Source organism: Strix aluco, chromosome Z (assembly GCF_031877795.1).
Source record: "Strix aluco isolate bStrAlu1 chromosome Z, bStrAlu1.hap1, whole genome shotgun sequence".
Lineage (NCBI taxonomy): Eukaryota > Metazoa > Chordata > Aves > Strigiformes > Strigidae > Strix > Strix aluco.
This window is the reverse complement of record NC_133971.1, coordinates 74,995,685-75,015,702: the sequence shown is the minus strand read 5'-3', so window position 1 is coordinate 75,015,702 and position 20,018 is coordinate 74,995,685. Positions and strand designations below refer to the sequence as shown.

The following is a 20,018-nucleotide window of genomic DNA, read 5'->3' as shown; positions in this document are numbered from 1 at the left end:
AGCCCGGGAGGGGACCTATGCTGGAGCAATTTGTGAAGGACTCTATCCTGTGGAGGAACTCATGCTGGAGCAGAGGAACAGTGTGAGGAGGAAGGAGTGGCAGAGAGAAGCTGACCACAACCCCCCATTCCTCCTTTCCCTGCACCGCTCAGGGGGGAGGACGTAGAAGAGTCAGAAATGAAGGAGTGAAGCTGAGCCTGGGAGGAAGCCAGAGGGGCTAGGGGGAAGGTAGGTTTAGTTTTGGTTTTGTTTCTCTCCATTCTACTCTGTTCTTAATTGGCAGTAAATTAAAGTAATCTTTCCCAAGTTGATTCTGTTTTGACCATAACGGTAACTGGTAAGCAACCTCCCCGTCTTTATTCCAGCCCACAAACTTTGCCATCTTATTTTCTCCCCCTGTCCTGTTGAGGTGGCAGAGTAAAGAGAGTGGCTGGGTAGGCATGTGGCAGCAAGACAAGGTCAAACCTACCACAGTGGTACAATGAGAGGCCCCTAATTTATCCAGTATATGTTTTACAGCTAATTTTGGCAACTCAAGGCTGCAATCCACTCCACTCTCTTTTTGATTCTGTAATTAGTACTAACTGCCAGCCAGTGTCTTGGAAGAAGTTTGTTCCAGGATGGCCTTGACCATGCAGTACTGACATATGCATATTAAACTTATTTTAAACTTACCTGAAAAATTTGCCTCTCAAAAAGTATAATGATTTGTGGAAGCACAAAAAGGCTAAAATGAAAGAGTATTTCTAATATGTATTACACATATTCTGAGGTAGAAAACCTGACCTTCCCTTATTAATTTTAGCCATGAGCCATGTCCATCCCTACAAATGAGTACTCACCTACGTGAGAAGCCACTTCGATCCAAAGAGATGTATGAGCTATGATGTGTTTCAGAAATACTTTCTTAAAAGGGGTGAGGTGTCTTCCTTCTCTCTGATGTTTTGTGTTTTGGCAGCTGTGATCATCTTCTTCAGACGTTTTTTTTTCCCCTCACACAGTGTTTGTGTTTCTGGTGTCCCCCTCTGACTTATGCCAAGACTCAGCTTTTAAGAATTCATCTGCAAACTGAAGATTAGAATTAATTTTTTCCCTACTCAGGCACAGAGCAAGGAGTGTGGAGAATCTAGGCAATAATGTTCTCATAAACTTTACAACAAAGGGAAACGTTACTAGGGATGCTTACAGATAATACAAATTTCTGGATTGTAGCAACTCTTGCTTTAGTGAAGGTTAATGTAGTAAAGGCACAGTCTCCATATTAAGAAATCTCCAAGCCCTAGAAGGATTCAAAACTGGGGTTAGGATCCTCTGTCTACCTAAGATTAGATATTAGGCTCTAGCATCTTCCTGATGTTAGGTCTGAACTATCACAAGAAACAGATATTTGGATTATACCTATTAGACACAAAAACTCAGACAAGCGATCCTTTGAAAAGGTTAGCAGAGGCACTATTAACATTACAAAATGCTAGACCCTTGTCTGGCTTTTCAGAAAAAGGAAACTTTTTACTCCTTAAAACTAGTAAAATTGAGAAAAGACAAGAATGAGCAGTAAGCATTAGGTTTAAAAAACTCTTTGCAGCTCAAACTTTTGACAAAGCATAAATAAACTAGGGACTGTTAAAATGTTCTATATTTTTCCGGTTTTCCAAGAAAAAGACTAAAAGGCTGGAGGTAGCTGTCAAATGACAAATGAGATACTAATATCAATTTAGAGAAAGCATACCTATGAGACAGATGCCCTCCTAGTGGAAATATATTTAAGCTGTATCCTCCTGCACCATAACTATGTAAGTTCATCCATGCACAGAAAAATGTTCTTGACACTTTCTCAGTTATGTTGTTTGTATGCCTTGTTCTCACTGGACTTTTGGTCTTAACACAGCTATCAAATATTCACATACAAATTGTTTTCATGCAAACCAGTCAAGATTTACAACAAAATCAATTATATATTTTAAATTTCCCATATTTGTGACTTGCTTCTTTTTCACTTTTGTCTGTATTTTGTCTCTAGGTTCTACTTTTTCAATTGTTTTATTTAATTCCTCTATCAATAATTCCAAAATTGTGAATGCCATCTCTTTTTCACTTTATTTGGTTTCACAGCTGCAATGCAGTCTACATCTCTCACTGGTCTATGACATAGCAGGAAGGGCAGCTCGTGGGACCGGTCATCTTTGTATTCCAGCCTCAAGTTTTGAAGACTGAAAATCGGGTACAAACCCACTTCCTCAATTTTCTTTCAGGATCGGTTGACAACCATCCATGAAAGAAACCATAACCGAAACACAGTCCTTGAAATTTCACAAAGCTGCAATAAGCAAATGATGAGACTTTGCCAACATGGTCAGACAAGTATCACAACCTCTCTAATCAGTGTACGAAGAACTCCACTTCCTACTTGTGCAAAAGAAGGAGACTAAAAGACTTCTAAACTCCAGCTATCTAACTGAAGTAACTACTTTCAGTAATGACTTTAATGCTTTTACTTCTTTTTTTTTTCCTCTCTGCAGGAAGTAGTTGTTAGAGGGTACTTTCCGTTACTGCACCAATATACATCAACTCTGGTGCTTTGCTTATTTTGATCTAACTTGCTTCCTTGCACCTGTATAAGTAATGAAGGCAGGGGGAATGAAAAACAGTGAAAGAAAACATCTGCCCCCAAAGCTTACCCAGTTCACTCAAGATCTTAAGAATACTTGGTGTTTAGCTCTACTGTTACTACTTCTTGTACTGCAACAGCAATGCTGTCATGCTTTGCAGACGATTTAGCAAGAGAACAAATATTTAAATGTATGCTACCTGTGACTTATTGTTCTAATTTACATGCAAGACCAACAAGATACAGTCATCGGCTGTAATCACTCTCCATGGGAAAAACAAGCAGGAAGTCTTGCCCCCTCCCTCCAGATTTCTCACCCTTGTTGGACATTTCTGTTACCAACCTCTACTGGGTTTACAGAGGAAAGGCCTTTTTAGTATGGTGCTCCACCTGAAGTTCAGCCCTGTAACTTACAGATGCACTAGAAAGACCCTCTTTTTCCCCCCACCTGTCAGAAAAAAGGGAGGGCTGCCAGGCTAGCATGCAGTTATGCACTACTTCTCTACCCGAAAGGTACATATATAACGAAAATTTTCCTGACACATGATGATTCAGATCTGAGGTCTTCAAGTCCATTCCCAAACTAACCTGTCTGATCTAAGTGGTGACATGTGGAGGCAATTTCCTCTTTTCCTGGCATTGTCTCCTAGTGACAGCCTTGAAACCAGATCTTCTCGTTTTCTTGTTAGCTTTCAGGCCCTTGATCCTGCATACTGTGCAGATGCATGAACCTCCAGTGGGAGCTCACAACAGCGATGAGGAAAGAACAGGAGAGTTCTTTAGGCGTGCCTCGATCTGCCAAATCATACCGCACTCCAGATAATGCTGATGTGCAGGGGCTTCTTGGGGAATGCTGCAAGCACTGTTTAAGCTGCTGCAGGCTGCAGCACTTCGGTTTAATTAGGAAGATGCTTTCTTTGAACTTCCTATTTCCTCTGAACTTAATCTGTTTTCTTTTTAAGCACTTTGATAACATATTAAGAAGCTGCCTGCCCCTAAGCTGCACCTTCATGCTTCACAACTCTCCAAACCCTGTCGAGTATGTTTATCGTCGGGCAGACATTTGGTGGGACAAACCGAACAACAAATCAGTCTTCCTCAGACTCTGTCTGGACACGCTTTTCTTCTCACGGCTGCGAGTTTCGTACCCGGTTTACCAGAGAGGTCTGCTCCCTTCCCACCCCACCCCCCTCTTCCGCCGCTCGGTTTTTCCACCCACTGACCCATTTAAAACACATCTATCCGCAGACGGCGAGAGCTCCGGGCAGCGCGGTGCCAGGTGGGCGCTGCGGGACCGGCGCTGCACACCCGCACTGGCGGCAGCCCCGGCCCCGCTGCGTCCCCGCCGGGTCCCCGCCGACAAACGCGCGGTGGCTGCAACCCCACCGAGCCTCCGCGGCGCCGTCGCGGTGACTCTCCCCCTCGCCCGCCGAGTGCCACTCGAGGCGCGCTGCCCTGCCGCACACCACCGCGGTGGGTGTATGGTCGTTTCGGACTGCGCCCTGGGGGTGCTGCCTCCTCCTGAGGGGCCAGGCCGTCCCCCGGGGTGGCCCGGGGAACCGTGAGAAAGCCCTTTGTTGCCATGAGCCGCAGAGGAGTTGCCCCCGCTCCGTCCTACGTGGATGTCGATCGACGTTACCGGCACTGCCAGAGGATGCCTTGAGAAAAGGGGGGAAAAAAACAAACAAACAAACAAAAAAGCTAAAGCAGAGCAGTTGCAAAACGGGCTGGCGACAGCTCGGCGCTGCCGGAGTGAGGGAAGGGGCGGGACGCGACCAGCTGAGCGCGGGGCCGGTGGGTGGGTGGTGCCGGGGGAGGCGGGGGCCGGACGGGGGCCGGCAGCCCAGAGCCGGGCCGCGCAGGCAGGGGACGTGCGGCTCCGCGCTGCCCCGCGCTGCCCCGCGCTGCCCCGCGCTGGCCCGGGCGCCCTGCCTGCCGCCACCCCCCCCCACTGCGCCGGGCGAGAGCGGCCGCGGCCCCGCAGGTGGGTGCTGCGGGCGGGCCGGGAGGGGCGCGGGCCGGGCCGGGCGGGGCGGGGAGGGGAGAGGAGGGGAGCATCGCATCGCATCGCACCGCACCGCACCGCATCGCACCGCATCGCTCCTGCCGGGGGATCCCCCGCGGCCCGCCGAGCGGCGCGGAGCGGCGCGGCGCAGCGCTCCTCCAGGAGCCGCGGGATCGCCGGGCAGGTGCCGCACGGAGGCAGGCGCAGCTGCCGTGCCTCTCTCTCCTTCTCTTCTGTAGCTCCTCTTTACTTTCTTCCGCTCTTTCCTTCCCTTCTTTCCTTTCTTCCTCTCCCCTCCTTCATTTTTCTCTGTTTATCTCCCCATTCTCTCTCCTCCTTTTTCTTTCCCTCCCTTTCCCCTCTTCCTTTCCGCTTTTCCCTTTTTTTCTCCCTTTTTCCGCCTTTTTTCCCTTTTCCCTCTCCCTTTCCTCTTTATATCTCCCCTTTCTTTCCTTCTCCCCTTTCTACCACCACCTTTTTTTTCCTTCTCCCCTTTCTACCGTCCCCCCCCCCCCACCTCACTTACTTTCGGTCGGTCTTTTCTTCCCTTTCTCCCCGTGCCTTTTCCCGCGGCAGTGCATGCAGGGGAGCCCAGGGCAGGCTGATGGCCTCGGGGATGCTGGGTGGTGCAGGGAACATCTGATGCTCCCGAGGTGTTGCAATACTGGGATGTGGCTTTTTTTTTTTTTTTCCCCCTCTGTTAAACTTGCTAGAACTGGGAAAACCCTGAAGAAACTTTTTTTTTTTTTTTTTTTTTTTTCCCCCCCCAGAACACCAAAGCTGTGTAGACGGTTGTAAATGGTTTTCTGTGAACCAGGTTGGGTGGGAGGACTCAGAAGCCTGACGGGAGACTTAGTTATGCTCTGGCACTTTGCCTCCTTTCAGTGTTACTCAGAAAAGTAGATTTCTTTGTGGGAAAGAGGAGGAGTGGCAGCATGAGGGAATGGCTGTTTTCGGAGTCTCCAATTTTAAATTTCTTTTTTAATGGAATATAAGGTGGGTGACCTCAGAGTTGGCAAGAATGTCAGAGTCAGAAATGGTAGTAAGGGGACAAATCTAGCATTTCAATCTATCAGCTTCACCTTGAAAATTCTTGTGAAAAATAATGCGGTATTTGTAGTTCAAGTTGGAGCTCAGTTAAAATGGTACATTGTTTTTGAAAGTAGGTATATACAAAAGAAAACACTACTTTTATTTTCTCTCCTCAGTGATTCTCTACCTACAGTGAATATCAGTTATCAGCATCATCTCTTTCCTATGAATCTAAATTGTCTGGGGTCATACTTCTTTCCTGAGGTCAGAAGAGCCAAAATTGCTTAAAAAACCAGATGAATACCTTTGCCAAGTCTGTTCTCTTTTTCCTAACTTAAGTGAAATGCACTGGGGGACATACAAGATGAAGATTTACCGTCTGCTGTGCTGAGAATATGGTGATTTACTGAGCAAAATCCTGCTCTCCAAATTTGTTGCCACAGTGGAAAACCCACTGCTAGGTTATGAAGAGATTCAATTTTGTTTTCCTAATAATCTCCTCCCGGTTTTCATTTGGATTCCAACATAATCCAAAAGTTCTACACCTACTTTAGTTCATAAACTCCTGAAACTTTGAAAACACCTAACTTCATCAACATAGAATTCTGCCTTGGGAAAGGTGAAAAAAGGTAATTCCACAGGAATGTAGCATGCCCAACTAGTAAAACCGAAATAACTTGCGCTATTAGGTTTAATTCATAGCTTCAGGGAAACCACTTCTTGCACTGTGAAGCATTATTACACGCAGGATAATCAGGGCACTAGTAGAGAATCTTAATAAAACAAACAGAAACCTCATCACATCTCAGAAAACTGTGATAGGTTATCTCAGAAAGCTGTTTGCACCCCCCAGATAAGAACACTGTAAATCACAACAAAATCTGTTTTGGTAACTGTGTTACTAAAATGTTCCCAGCTGTGGATTCTCCTATCATACACACTGTTCTTCGTTAGATTTTAAAGCCTTCTTTTGTTTATCTTTTGGGGGAGTGGAAGGATCAGGCTTTTTCCTACCAAAAAATCCTGTAAGGAAGGGAGTAAGAGGTGGCAGTTCTCACCCAGTATAAAGTTTCTGTGATGACAGTTACCCATTGCTGATTATGTATATACAGCACTATAAACTATAATATGGGGGGGTGTTTATCTGTCTTTTTGTGTATTTTGCAATGGAACCTATTTCCCAGGTGCTCCTTAGTAAAAAGTTGTGGTTTTGAACTGTATGTTTATTTGCAGTTGTATTACAGGTCAGATTAAACACATACCATCTGAAGTGAACAGTGAAAAAACCAGGAAAGAATATCACATAGTCCTAAACTGTAGATTAGAAGTAGGAAGTATTATTTTATTGACTTGAACAATAGAGTTAAACCTGTGCACCTAAGCATGATGCTGATCCTTGTTAGTCCTGTAACAGGAGACATCTGTTCTCTCCAGAGGAGATTACTGCTGCTAGTACTATTTGTCCACCAGCTCACTGATGAACTGTAACTGTAGGCATGGCTTTAAAACATTGGCTTCTACATAAGGCTAAAGAAAGTCTCCTCAGAATAATATCTTAAATGTTGTGCTTGAAGAGTGATCCAAATACTCTCCTTCCCCCACAATATTTAGTTGTGGTTTAGTAGATACCACCTTTCCTGTCACAGTCTGCCAGTGTGTCTCATTCTGAAATACAGCATTGTCACAAGGCAGCAGTTAGCAAAATTCTGTATGTGGGCACAAGGAGTGCAGTGACTGCTCTGCTCCTGGCAAAATTTTAGTTCCTACTTTAGAATAATGTGAAAAAAAAAAAAAGACACGCATTTTACTTTGAAATAGCCAATGTGTCGAAATTATCTTGGTGAACACCAGGCAGTTGTACTGGGTGTTAAATTGGACAACATTACTTTAAAGATTTTGTGGGGTTTTTTGTTTTGGGATTTGTGAGTGTACTTTCAGTGTTAATTACCATAGGTAAAACGTATCTTTTCGTCAGTACTGAGTCACAGACTTCTCGAGGTAGGAACTGGTCACTGAATGACTTTGCCATAAGGACTTTACTTTCCTTAGTTGAAATTTCTTATTATAACTTCCTGTGGAACCTCTAAGGACAGACGTGAATGCAAATGGGAATCAGGCTTTGAACTATTCTGAGGAAGATTTACTTGATACAGTAGCGCAAGAGAGTACTAGAAAGGCTAAGAAAATTTACATTTTTTCAATGCCATTTTATACATAGAGTGTATGTTCATGTGGGTTTTAGTAATTTTCTAAAAGAGAAAGATTTTTGTGTGTCAGATTCCTGACATTTGAACATAAGATCTCTGCATACCCAGGGATTTGAATTTATTTTCATACTTTTTTTTCCCCCGTTGAAAAACAGCTATCTATTTTTAGCTACTCTCACTATTTAATCTCCATGAAGTGGTAGGTGCAGCAGTAGTAGTTGTTTGTGGAGTTTTGTTTAAAGCTGCCTTCTAAGCTAAGAAGGGACTAGAAATGTGTTCTTTTTTTTCTATAAAAAGGAAGTGTTTTACTTGGGTTTTTTTAAGCAACTCTGAAATAAAACGTCTGCTCCTGCAGAGTGTTGTCAGTGAGCAGACAACTGCACCTATGTGGAACCCTGCTGCTGCCTCTGCATGACTTACAGGTCTTAGTCCGGTAAAGTCGTAACAGTAACTCAAATACTCAGCTTGTGACCAATTCTTATTTTCAGTAAGACTGAAGACTATCTAACGGAACAAACATGAGTACTTTCATTCAGTTACAGGCGTATCTACTTTCAAGATCCTGCTGCTTGATATCATGGAAATGCTGAGTAAATGTGACTCTGTTCTGTGTCTGGCAGATCTCTGCAGATAACACTGTGTCTCTGCAGTCTGTCTTTGTGCACTTATGCTTGTTTATATTTATGCAAGCTGCTTACTGCTTTAAAAATCACTTCATCTTCTGCATAACTGAGCCTGAATGGTTAATTGTAATTAACTGCTTCCAGGACATGTATGCTTTGAAGCATCCTGGTAAAACTCAAGGACTTTCCAGCAAATCCACCCTCAGTAGCAGGCCTTCTTCTGAAGTGTTGAGGAAAAGTTTTGTATCTCTGGTGGAATTTGGGAATGGGGAAAGAGAGCAACAAGGATCTGGTCAACACCTGCTCACTTACTATTCTCAGGGGTAGCTGAAGTTTCCTTATATCTTACTTTCCTCTGAGGCAAGAAAAGGGAAAAATAAGTCAATTCTGACTCTCACTCCCCACCCATCAAAACGATTACTTGTCTCCTGGCCCATCCCAACTGCCACTTCAGAGGTGGGTGTACTCAGCGCTACATTTTCCACTTGGCTTTTCTTCAATACATTTCTATAAAAACAAAAATATCATGTCGTCATGAATGGATGTAGGGTATTAGTGCAGCTGCCAGGAAGTTTTCAAATACCTGTTGTAAAGCTTTGATTAAAAGCTAATGTGTCTGTGGACATATAATAGAGGCCTGCATAATGTTCATGTTGCTGGGTCCTCTCCACAGTAGCTGTATGGCAAAAGTCACCAAAGCAACTGCAAGAGAGCAAACGTCACCCTCAACTTCCTCTGGTATTTGTTAGAGGAAGCAGAATAGGAGGAAAAACAAAGAAGCTGGGTGCACGTTAGTTCAGCAGCCCACAAGGCTGCGAGAGTTGAGACACCAGAACATTGCAGCTAAGTCTGCAAGACCTATCAGATCCTCCCTGCTCTTGTTATAACTGTTTTTAATCTCCTGATGGTCTCCATGATGCTACCTCTCTTTCCTGCATTTCTATTAGTCTTTCACAAGATTTACAGGCAGCTGAAGTAACCCAAAGTACTTTCTTACCCTCTACCTACACCTTTCTGAACTTCTGATGCTGCTACTGGCTCATGGTGTGTTTTTGGAAGCTGAGTTTAACGTCTTGCCTCAACAGTTTTTCCACTGATAGGAGAAAAGACTGAAGTGCCAAAATTGAAAGACACCTGAATTTTTTTGTTCGTGTGCTACCAGCCCCTAATGATTTTTATCTTATCATGAGATGGGTCTGTGTACTATTTCACAGCAAACCCTCACTGCTTTTTCAAGGAAAAAATACACTTAGCATAAAAATATATGTTAATTGCTTAAATACAAAAAAACCCCTATTTAGTTTATGGTTTCACTCTGCTCCTTAAACTACTTTGGACAGGACAGAGGAGGGTGATGCATTTTATGCGAGCTGGCATGAGGGAGGCCCTGCGACGCCTGAGAAATGGGAATCCTGGTTTTGCAATCCTAACACTGTAACTCAGACAAAATGAATAGCCCCAGAGAGCGGTGCAACCCTAACGTGACACTGCTCAGAAGCTGCCATTGCTTTTAACCTCATTCAGGAAAAGATACATCTCTCACTCGCAGCCATTTCTGTCCAGACAAGTGCCTAAAACCTGAAGCGTGAGTTTGCTGGACTGCGGCATGGTGAGCAGAGTTTTCCAGGGTGCCACAGGGCCGGGGGCTCCCTGTGGTGGGTCTCTCAGTAGCTGTCCCACCGCCCCAGCCAGGAGCGGGGCAGCCGGGGGGCATGGGGGCAGCCCTGCGGACCACCCTGACACCTCCATGGGGACTGAGACAGGTCGAGGCTGGGCTGGTGCTTGGGCCCAGCTTGTCAGGGCCAAAGGCTAGGCTGTGGGAGCTGGAGACCAGCCCTACTATGGCATCACTGGGGCAGGGGCTGACAGCCCTGGGAGGCTGAAGTGGGGTCATGGGGGAGCTCGGAGGGGGCTGGCTGGAGCCGTCAAGGCCTGTAAGTGCCCTTGGGGCCCTGCTGGTGGCCATGAGAGCCTGGTTGGATCTGCTGTCATACCCCTCTAGGCCCAACAGGCAGCCAGCAGAGATGGGAGCGGGGCTGCTCCTTCCACCAGCAGCAGCTCGTGTTATTGGACCAGTTGCACCGTGCAACTGCAGCTGAGGAGGTCTGCTCTGCCAAAGGCTGGTTTCATGTTGCTGGGCTGAGGCACACACCCTGCATCAGGTTTGGTGTAGAGCGCTCTGTGACTCTGTGCCCTTGCAAACATCCTCTTTCTTAGGATCAGCCCCGTGGTGTTGATGTAAGGGTCCTTGCTAATAGCACTGCCACTACAGGCTGCAGCTCCAGTCGAGCCTGTCTGTATAAAACCTCCACGTGAACTTTGGTCTCCCTCCGAGCTGTGGTATAATCTTGGAAAAGTGTTTTGTTTGTTTTTTCCTCTGAAGACTTGGGCTTCTTGGGATTTTCTGTTTGTTTTTAAGGATGGGTGAAGCCACACATATCTAAAATCACATGCTGAGCTGGGCTCGGAGGGTGCTGCTCCCTCCTGTCTATGGCCACAGCCTTTCTTTGAGGAAGGTTATTCCCCTTAAGCTCCTTTTGCATAAGTACCCATGTAGTCTACTGATGACTCATTTCAGTAGTACCATGGGTCAGATTAATAATTTAGCATATAGGGTTAACACAAGTTTATATACTAACCAGGTAAAGACACTGTTAATGAAATCAGCTGTTTTACAGTAGCACCTTTACAGTAATGTAAAAGTTAAATCAGAACCTGAATTTTACCAAGACACCTCCCAAACTGCCAGGTGATTACTTGTTTCACAGATGAATAAACTAAGAGGCAGATGATCCAAGTGATTTGCCCTCTGACACAGAAGAGGTGCCAGAACTGGAGATTTAAAGTAAGTACAGTAATGCTTCTTTCCATAAGGTCTATTTAAATGGAGAACACTAGTCTCTAGTAAAAATCAAGTTGAAATTATATTGGTTTTGTGCGTAGTCATACCATACAGTTTGTATATATCTTAGGGGAGACCTCATCGCCCTCTACAACTACCTGAAAGGAGGTTGCAGAGAGCTGGGGATGAGTCTCTTTAACCAAGTAATAAGCGAAAGGACAAGAGGGAATGGCCTCAAGTTGCGCCAGGGAAGGTTTAGACTGGATATTAGGAAGCATTTCTTTACAGAACGGGTTGTTAGGCGTTGGAATGGGCTGCCCAGGGAGGTGGCGGAGTCCCCATCCCTGGAGGTGTTTAAGAGTTGGGTCGACATAGCACTTAGGGATATGGTGTAGTTGGGAACTGTTAATGTTAGGTTAATGGTTGGACTGGATGATCTTCAAGGTCCCTTCCAACCTAGATGATTCTGTGATTCTGTGTATACAACAGTGAATAATTTTGGCAGGAAAGAGGGAAGCAGGCAGCTAACTCAACCTTTGGACTAACTCCTCCAAATGTTTCCCCTTTTAATGACTGCTGCATCAGAAATACAGTCTCTCACTTGAGGAGGAGGCAGTAAAAGAAGGAAGCGGGTCAAGTACATAACTTCTGCAGCTGAACTTCAGTTGAGAGCAAGACCAAGGCTGCAGCATGTAGTCTTTTATCTGTGGCTGTACAAACCTCCTTCCTGCTCTACCACAGTGCAAAGTGCTGTCTTGGACACCGCATTCTCTAGTGTGCACACTAAAGCTACACAGAGCTTGAGAAAAACATGTTAAAATCTTTACTGAATGCACTCTGAAGCTATGTTAATGAATATTCTAGGCTCATCAAACTTTATAAAACAAAAATCAGGTATATTATTAGAGGAAAGGTACCAAGTCTTTCCTTATCTTGAAAAGGTCAGCTTTTGTGAAGAATGGGATATGATCAAGTTTTAGGCGTTTTTAGAAAAGGAATTGCAAGCAGAAACAAATAATTTATTGTTAAGACTGTTTATAGGAATCAGCATGTCAGTGAGAGAAATTTGACTGTGGGGAAAAACCTCCACCTAAAGATAAGAGCCATGTTAACATGTAAATGTTTGCAGATCTCTCATTTTGGTATAATGGAAATGCAGGGTCTGATTATTCTGAGCTCAAAACAATAGAGAAATTGCATCCAGCTGGGTATACAAGGCCTTTCTGAAAGAGATTCTTTACCCCGCTTTCAACTAACTTTTATTCTAAAACAGGAGCAGTACAGACTTCTTAGCAAGCTTTATTATTTGGAAATTGTAGAAGGGGAAGACCACAATGGTATTTTCCAGTTAAGGCTCTGCCTCCCTGCATTGTAAAGAACAGGGAGAGGGTGGCAATCCTCTTGAAGTGTATGTTACTCCACAATGCTAGTGCTCCTATAAAAACTGAGAATAGAATAAAATAGTAGTGCTAACTCTCATCCTAAAGAAAGAAGGATTCCATCTTCGGTCTTCTAAGCTTCACAAATATAAGTGTATTTGAAGTACATTTTAAATTCTAGAAAAGTCTTAATTTCTAAGTTGGTAGACAGAAAACAGCAATTTAAGGGTAACCAGTATTATAAACGTCATCCTGTGGAAATACATACTCAATAGAGATTATGGAGATTATCACATAGCGAGTATCCTTCCTTTGTTAATTTCATATGTGATGGATATTATATTTATTGGATCAGATCTACTAGTCAAAAATAGGAGGACATCAAGTAAGCAAGCATGTGATAAGTTATAAAGCATGTTAAAATTTGCCCTAAATTATGTCATAGTGTTTGATGCCACATTGCAAACTCAAAGTAGAGTGGAATTTCCCTCTTTAAATTTTTTAAATTCAAATTCCAAGTGTGAGATCTGATATTTAAAAGGTACCTCTCTATACTTTCAGCTGTAATTGCACACTAGTTCAATTGGCTACTGGCTACTTCAGGGTTAAAACTTTTTTCTTCCAGTTTGACTTCACTATACAACTAAAACAGACTTGGAACAAATGTCCTTCTCCCTAAGATAAATTAGAAATGCAGGATAAAATCATTACAGGTGTAACTCTGAAAATAAAGTATACTTTATAGTAAATAAGATGTTTATCTAATGCTGTTAGTCACAAATAGTTTGTGGTCTCTGCCTGCTGGTGGCTTGAATTACAAAATACTTGGTTATAGTACTTCCTTAAAATACTTCTGAACCTTATAGCTGTGCTAGATATTCATGCAGTGATTCACACTGTCCCCCCCACCTACAACATGTGGATCAGTTTCCCCACTCAGTTGGCAATGTGGGCATAGTGGTGGACCCAATGTGTAGTGCAACCCGGTGGCAGCATTACTACCAAAAAACTGTGATGCCAGCCCTCGATTTCATACATGCACCTGTTCTGAGATTTGCAAGTAGCAGGTTAAAAGCCACAGTTTGAGAATGAAAAGCTAAAATGATACTGGGGTACCGTAAAGAAAAGGGAGGGGGCGGGGCAGGGAGAATAAAATCTTATGCTGAACAGCCTACAGCAAAACCCAGAAGTGGACACAGTGCACACTTCTTTTTCTTAAACAAATCTTCTCACCAGTTTTTTTGGGTAGCAGTTATAGCTGTTCAGAAAGTTATTCAGAGGCACTAAATTTTTCTTGAAAGTAGTAAAAATGAAAGGAGCTGTATATCTCTCAAATACTTCAATATTTCATTAACGTTTTAACTTATAGATTAGAATTTTATAAGACATTCTCTATAAACTGTATTTTTTTTACAATTAGAAGTTGGTTTGAAATTCAAACCTGTGCTGAATTATTAGGCAATGAATTTGTAAGTACAAATGGCATTTGAGTGGCAATGTAGGTTGTTTAAGGATACCGCGTTCTTGATCAGTTTACCTGCATGAGGTAGTATTTACAAAAAAAGACACCCGGATCTGTAATCCAGTTCTAGACTACAGTTTTCTCAACAGCTACAGCTGTAGCAGCTACATAACGATGCAGTGATCCCTTCACAGAGTACTGAAACAGAAAAAAGGTGCTTAAGGGAAAACAGGACTAACAAACAAAAATGTAGTGCCTGTGAACTAACGATGCAAATAAGATTGGCATATTCTAACTCTTGTTGCAACTCAGCCTTGAAGCATATTTCCACATAAAAGCAATTACTGAATGAAAAACAAGAGTGTTTAATCGATGGTAACACAACACTGCTGTGCTCTTAGATTTGTTCATTTGCAGTGACTTAACACAAATCAGCTTTAGAGATAGGCCATAAGTATTGCCTTTTACCTTAAACAGGTACTTAAGCAATTCAGCAACAGCTGTTCTCACAACCTTGAAAGTTGAGGAGCTATGCTGTATTGATTTCTTTCTCCCCTTCTCATTAGGTCTTTTCTGATGGTATTTCTAAGCTTATCTACAGGATGTTGAAGAGACTGTATCTCACAGAAAAATCGTGAAAGGCTTCAGAGACTGCCTTCCCAGTGAAAAGATAAAGTGTGACTAGCATCCAGGAAGTGAGTGGTAAGTTATAATTATAAGGAAACCTATGTCAATGCTGAAGTGAGTATAAAACATTCTTGTCAAACTCTGAACCATGAATTAATATCAAATACTTGTTTTTCAGTAATATATCTGATTTACTGGCTTTAATTCTGTCAGATGCATCTGTTTTCTTACTGAACTTTGGTTTGTAGTCTTAGTACTATGGAAATAGCATCTCACAAAAACTGACTCTCCCAATCTTTTTCTAGAAAAATAAACTAATTTTAGTCATTAATTTCTAATTTGCAACAGAGTATTTTTGACTGAAGCATTCACCTTTTTACTGTCCCTAAATAACAATGTCGTTATTAAAATGTACCTTTTTAGAGAAACCTCTTAGTCTTTGAATGACAGTCATATTTCATTTTATTTTAGGATTTTTCCTTCCATGTCCCTGACAAACTCACCAAATTCCTGAGAAACACGGACTGTTTTTTCTGAAGTTGTGGAAGCTGGTATGAGTGGAGGGCATTTTTTTTAGTCCTGCAAAGCTACCTGGTATTTGAAATGCTGAAGAGGAAATTATGGTTTTGCCACAACTCACGCTTCAGGCTTTTCTTGGGTCTAACTCTTATTTTAGTAATCGTTTCGGTTTTGAAAGTTAACCAGAAACAAGACTTCCTAAATCGGAGACATCTAGAGCTGACAAAAGAAGATCCTATTGGCAATGTTAACTGCACCAAGATAATAGAGGGGGATATAGAAGAGATTGAAAAGGTAAAGCTTGAGACGTTGTCAGTGTCATTTAAGAAACGCCCCAGACTAACAACAAATGATTATATTAACATGACAGCAGACTGTGCGTCCTTCACCAAGACTAGGAAATACATTATGGAACCTCTCAGCAATGAAGAAGCAGAATTTCCAATTGCTTACTCAATAGTGGTTTATCACAAAATTGAAATGCTTGATAGACTCCTAAGATCAATCTACGCCCCTCAGAATTTTTACTGCATTCATGTTGACAAAAAATCTCCAGAATCTTTTTTTGCTGCTGTGCAGGGAATAGTCTCATGTTTTGATAACGTCTTTATTTCCAGCCAGTTAGAGAGTGTTGTATATGCTTCATGGAGCCGGGTGCAGGCAGATATTAACTGCATGAAAGATCTCTACAGAAGAAGTTCAAACTGGAAATATCTAATAAACCTCTGTGGCATGGACTTTCCTATAAAGACCAACCAGGAAATGGTAGAGAAATTAAAAGCCCTTAAAGGCGAAAACAGCTTGGAAACGGAAAAAATGCCTGTTTATAAAGAAGTAAGGTGGAAAAAACACCATGAGGTTATTGATGGTAAAATAAAGAACATGGGCATAGATAAACAACTACCACCTCTCAGTACTCCAATTTTTTCTGGTAGTGCCTATTTTGTAGTAAGCAGAAGATTTGTAGAATACGTATTAGAAAGCAGCAAAATACTTAAGTTTATTGAGTGGGCAAAAGACACTTACAGCCCAGATGAGTACCTGTGGGCAACAATTCAGAGAATCCCTGAAGTTCCAGGTGCAGTTTCTTCCAGTGACAAGTACGACGTTTCTGACATGAATGCACTGGCCAGGTTTGTCAAGTGGCAGTACTTTGAAGGTGACATGTCCAAAGGTGCACCCTACCCGCCATGCAGTGGCGTTCATGTTCGCTCTGTCTGTGTTTTTGGGGTAGGAGACCTGAACTGGATGCTACGAAACCACCACTTCTTTGCTAATAAGTTTGACATTGATGTTGACCCTTTTGCAGTGAAATGTCTGGAAGAGTATTTGCGACACAAAGCTTTGTATCTGCAAAAGAACTGAAATACTGCCTGTTCCTGTTAAGAAAATATAGGTACAAATAGTATACAGCTATGTACTTTTTTTTAACATGTAACACCAGTCATGGTGATGGTGATGATGTGTAATGGTTCTCAACATTTTGGAATTGTGGTGATGATGCCCTCCCTGCCTTGTTCGTGGACAAGGGGGAGAGAAGACATTTCTCAAGTGAAGATGGGGATGCCTTGTGTTGCACACTGAGGCTTGGAACTTTGGGTGCAAAATTGAAGACAGCAATTTTTGGAAGGCCAACTATTTGGAATATTTATTATCCAAAAGGTGTAATTAATGGACATCCTTTGACTAAATTATTTGTTTTAAGGCTTGGCAAATGCATGTTGTTCATGGTTATTCCTCAGTTTTTTTTCCCATGAATGTAATGCTAGCTGGAAGGAAAAGATGAAGAGGGGGGAGAAAAAAAAGGAAAGAAGCAGCTGGACTGCACAGACTTCCTACAGAGTACTGAAAGATCTCAGGAAAATAACATTAGAAGTGATCTGAAAACTCTACAAAAGGGAATTTACCAAAGCCAGCTGTCATCATTTAACTTAAATCTGACTGCTGTAGTTCTGTAATATGTACTTCTTAATCCTCCTGAAAATTTCATCTTCAGCATGGAGTATTAAGGACTTGTGTTTAAATTTTTACAGCCAAATCTTAGTTTTGTACTCTTAAACCCCTCTGATAATGTGATATAAAGTGTATACACTAGTTTGTAATTATGTCTTCTCAGGGAAACTTCAGTTTTGTGCCTGATGAGAGTTAGACTTGTAATTGTACACTTTTTACTATATCAGGAGTCTTGCTTTTGGATCCAAAATGACTCAAGTTTCTCAAAAACTTAAGAGAACTGCAGTAGTGTCTAAATGTCACTGATGGAACTGCTGGTTTCTGCTTTCTGTCAAGCTCAATTTGCGTTCCAGATTCGTTTAACATTGAGTATGCAAAAATAAAGTTATTTTTTTAAATGATGTCACCTCTTCCTACAATTAAAGTCCTTTTAAAAGCACCACCAAAAAGTCCTAATGATGAAGACCTAAAGTGTTTTTATGGTAGGTTGCCATACACATCTGAAGCTGCAGCTAACTCCTACCTTTCCTCCATATGTTCATGTGTCTATGCTTGTTCAGGTTTAGCTGGTGCAGCTGATTTTTATTTATTTGCTTCTTTTGGTGGAAGGGAAAGGAGGAAATCTGGATGAGTTTTGTTCCAGGTTAGGTCTCTGCTTGGTTTAGCTGCTGCAATGTGACACAGAAGCATGGTGATGAGAGAACAGGACATGGTGAGGGATGATACTATTCCTTTCCATATCAATTCAGGTTTGTCATGCATGGTTATTGTCAGGTGTCTCATGTTACTCCTGAGATGACAGCAGAATTTATTACAAGCACTACCAAATGGCAAAACAGAGTAAATTTTTTGTTTCTTGAACCGTTGCTGTGATGGCAGCATGTGTTTCTTACAAAGGTAGTTTGTCACGAAGTTTCTCCTAAGGTGTGCCCCAATACTTTAACATAATGAACCACTTACTCTTGATCACGCAAACAGCTAGAAGGGCAAGCAATTTAGGCTGAAGTAGGGCCTGTTCTTGCCAACCCCCAAAACACATGAAAACTGCCTTCAAAACACATGAAAGCTGTTTAGAGAGTCTTCAGAGACTCTCATATGATGCATAAACAGGGAATTAAAGCCTGTGAGCTGAGGCAGTGAAGGGAAATACCCTGTCTTCCCCCCTTTGGCTTTTTTGGTGGTAAATTAACAGTAACCTGTTTCTGGCAGGCAAGGCTTCCAGGTGCCTTAGACAGCAGACCTAAAAAGGCAATACCCTTTAGGTTATGTTTTTTATTCCACATCAAGACACTCAATTTTTTCCAGATATTCTTACTCAGTTTTCAAGAATATACACTTACCTGATTTATCAAGTTGTTTTCCTCATAAGTATCCTGAGTTTTTCTATTTTATAATGGAAATGAGTCAGTTTCTTACTCTTTGCATACAAATAACAGTTGGGGGGGTGTTCTTTTCCTTCTTTTTTTTCACCTCTTTTCTGGGTCAGCCACTAACCTCACACAGATCCTTTGTATTTGCATTAGGGTATCACTTATTTGCTTTGCTTTATGTTACAGTATCTTCAGACAGGGAAATATTTTGCTCAGAGCCCTCATTTAAACTCTGTGGCTCTGAAACTGAGTCTTAAACATGGCTGGCTTCTAGGATCTGTCAGTATTCATTTTAGTTTGTCTTCTATAGCTATAATAGAACTTGATAAGAAAAAGTTAACAACACAACCAAATCCGTGAAGTCAAACCAACATACTTAAAAATACATTGTTGCCCCCCCAAAACCTGAGGTGTGTAGAGAAAAAAAGATTATATAGAAAATAATTCAGCTAGGAAAAACATGTCAGGATAAGTCCTGAGCAGATGTCATCTGTTAAAATCCATGTTACATACTCCAAGACAGAATGCTGGAACTTCCTCTGACAGATACCGGTCTAACTATACTTTTTAAAAATAATTTTCTTTGGATTTGGGAATGTAGGCATACTGGGAGATCTAGTGACATACAAGTAATGGTCTCCTGTTCTGTACCATGAAATCATATTAATCTTACCTATCTTCCTTTCTTCCCCCCCCCCCTTTTTTTTTTTCCAGGGACTTGACTCTGCCTTAATTCTCTTAATTCAAACAAGCAGTATTTCAGAAATCCTTTAGCAGAAAATGTTTACTTACTAAATTCTCCACTAACTTTAATGGCATTAGTTTGTCTACATCAAAATCCTTTATCTCTCTTCCTTTCAACCAACTTGCCTTTGCTACATGTGGAGGTAGGAGCAGAAATGGTTGTAAAGCTTCAAAGTGTATTTTACTGACTGGTGTGTGATAGGAAAAGTGAAAGTTGTGGCTTAGTATCAACAGTTATGGGTGAGTCTTTAGTACATATTGGCACCACCTGAACTTCATTAGTGATTCTGGAAAGGGATTTCCCAGTGTTGATGTGAAATGAGTTTATTATGGAAAATGTACTGGAAGAGTGCACATTACCTGTCTGTAGGTAATGCTTGTAATTGCACTTAATAGCAGAATGATGTTAATTAAATATGTTGCCTGCACCAGGCAGTTAAACCTTAATTACCTTTTTGAACCACTAGATTATTAGGATGATGTTGTAATACCTGCTCTACAAGCAGCAGTTGAAATGTTGTCACCCTTGATTTTGAGTTAATCCCAGCCACCCTTTCTGCCTTTTCAAGTTTAAGGCAGATAGGTCTTTCTGCAAAAATCAGCAAACCAGTTGTTAACAATACACCAACTCTCACTGGCCAGGCCAG

The 20,018-nt window shown here is 42.1% G+C and overlaps 1 protein-coding gene across 3 annotated transcripts; it reads left to right on the top strand.

Annotated features, from left to right (window-relative positions):
* Positions 1-4,488: 4,488 nt before the first annotated feature.
* On the top strand, positions 4,489-17,658 carry GCNT1 (glucosaminyl (N-acetyl) transferase 1). Of its 3 annotated transcripts, XM_074813258.1 has the most exons (4): positions 4,489-4,592; positions 11,244-11,320; positions 14,725-14,860; positions 15,257-17,658. In XM_074813258.1, the coding sequence occupies exon 4, from the start codon at positions 15,389-15,391 to the stop codon at positions 16,667-16,669; it is 1,281 nt and encodes a 426-aa protein (XP_074669359.1). In that variant the 5' UTR covers positions 4,489-4,592; positions 11,244-11,320; positions 14,725-14,860; positions 15,257-15,388; the 3' UTR covers positions 16,670-17,658. The 3 variants fall into 3 exon arrangements, with proteins under 3 accessions (XP_074669359.1, XP_074669360.1, XP_074669361.1); XM_074813259.1 differs by lacking the exon at positions 11,244-11,320 and having other exon boundaries at positions 4,492-4,592; XM_074813260.1 differs by lacking the exon at positions 4,489-4,592 and having other exon boundaries at positions 10,256-11,320; positions 14,725-14,853.
* Positions 17,659-20,018: the final 2,360 nt, after the last annotated feature.

Excerpts from the sequence above, each read along its gene's own strand:
- GCNT1 (XM_074813258.1), top strand. The coding sequence starts at position 15,389 with ATGCTGAAGAGGAAATTATGGTTTTGCCACAACTCACGCTTCAGGCTT.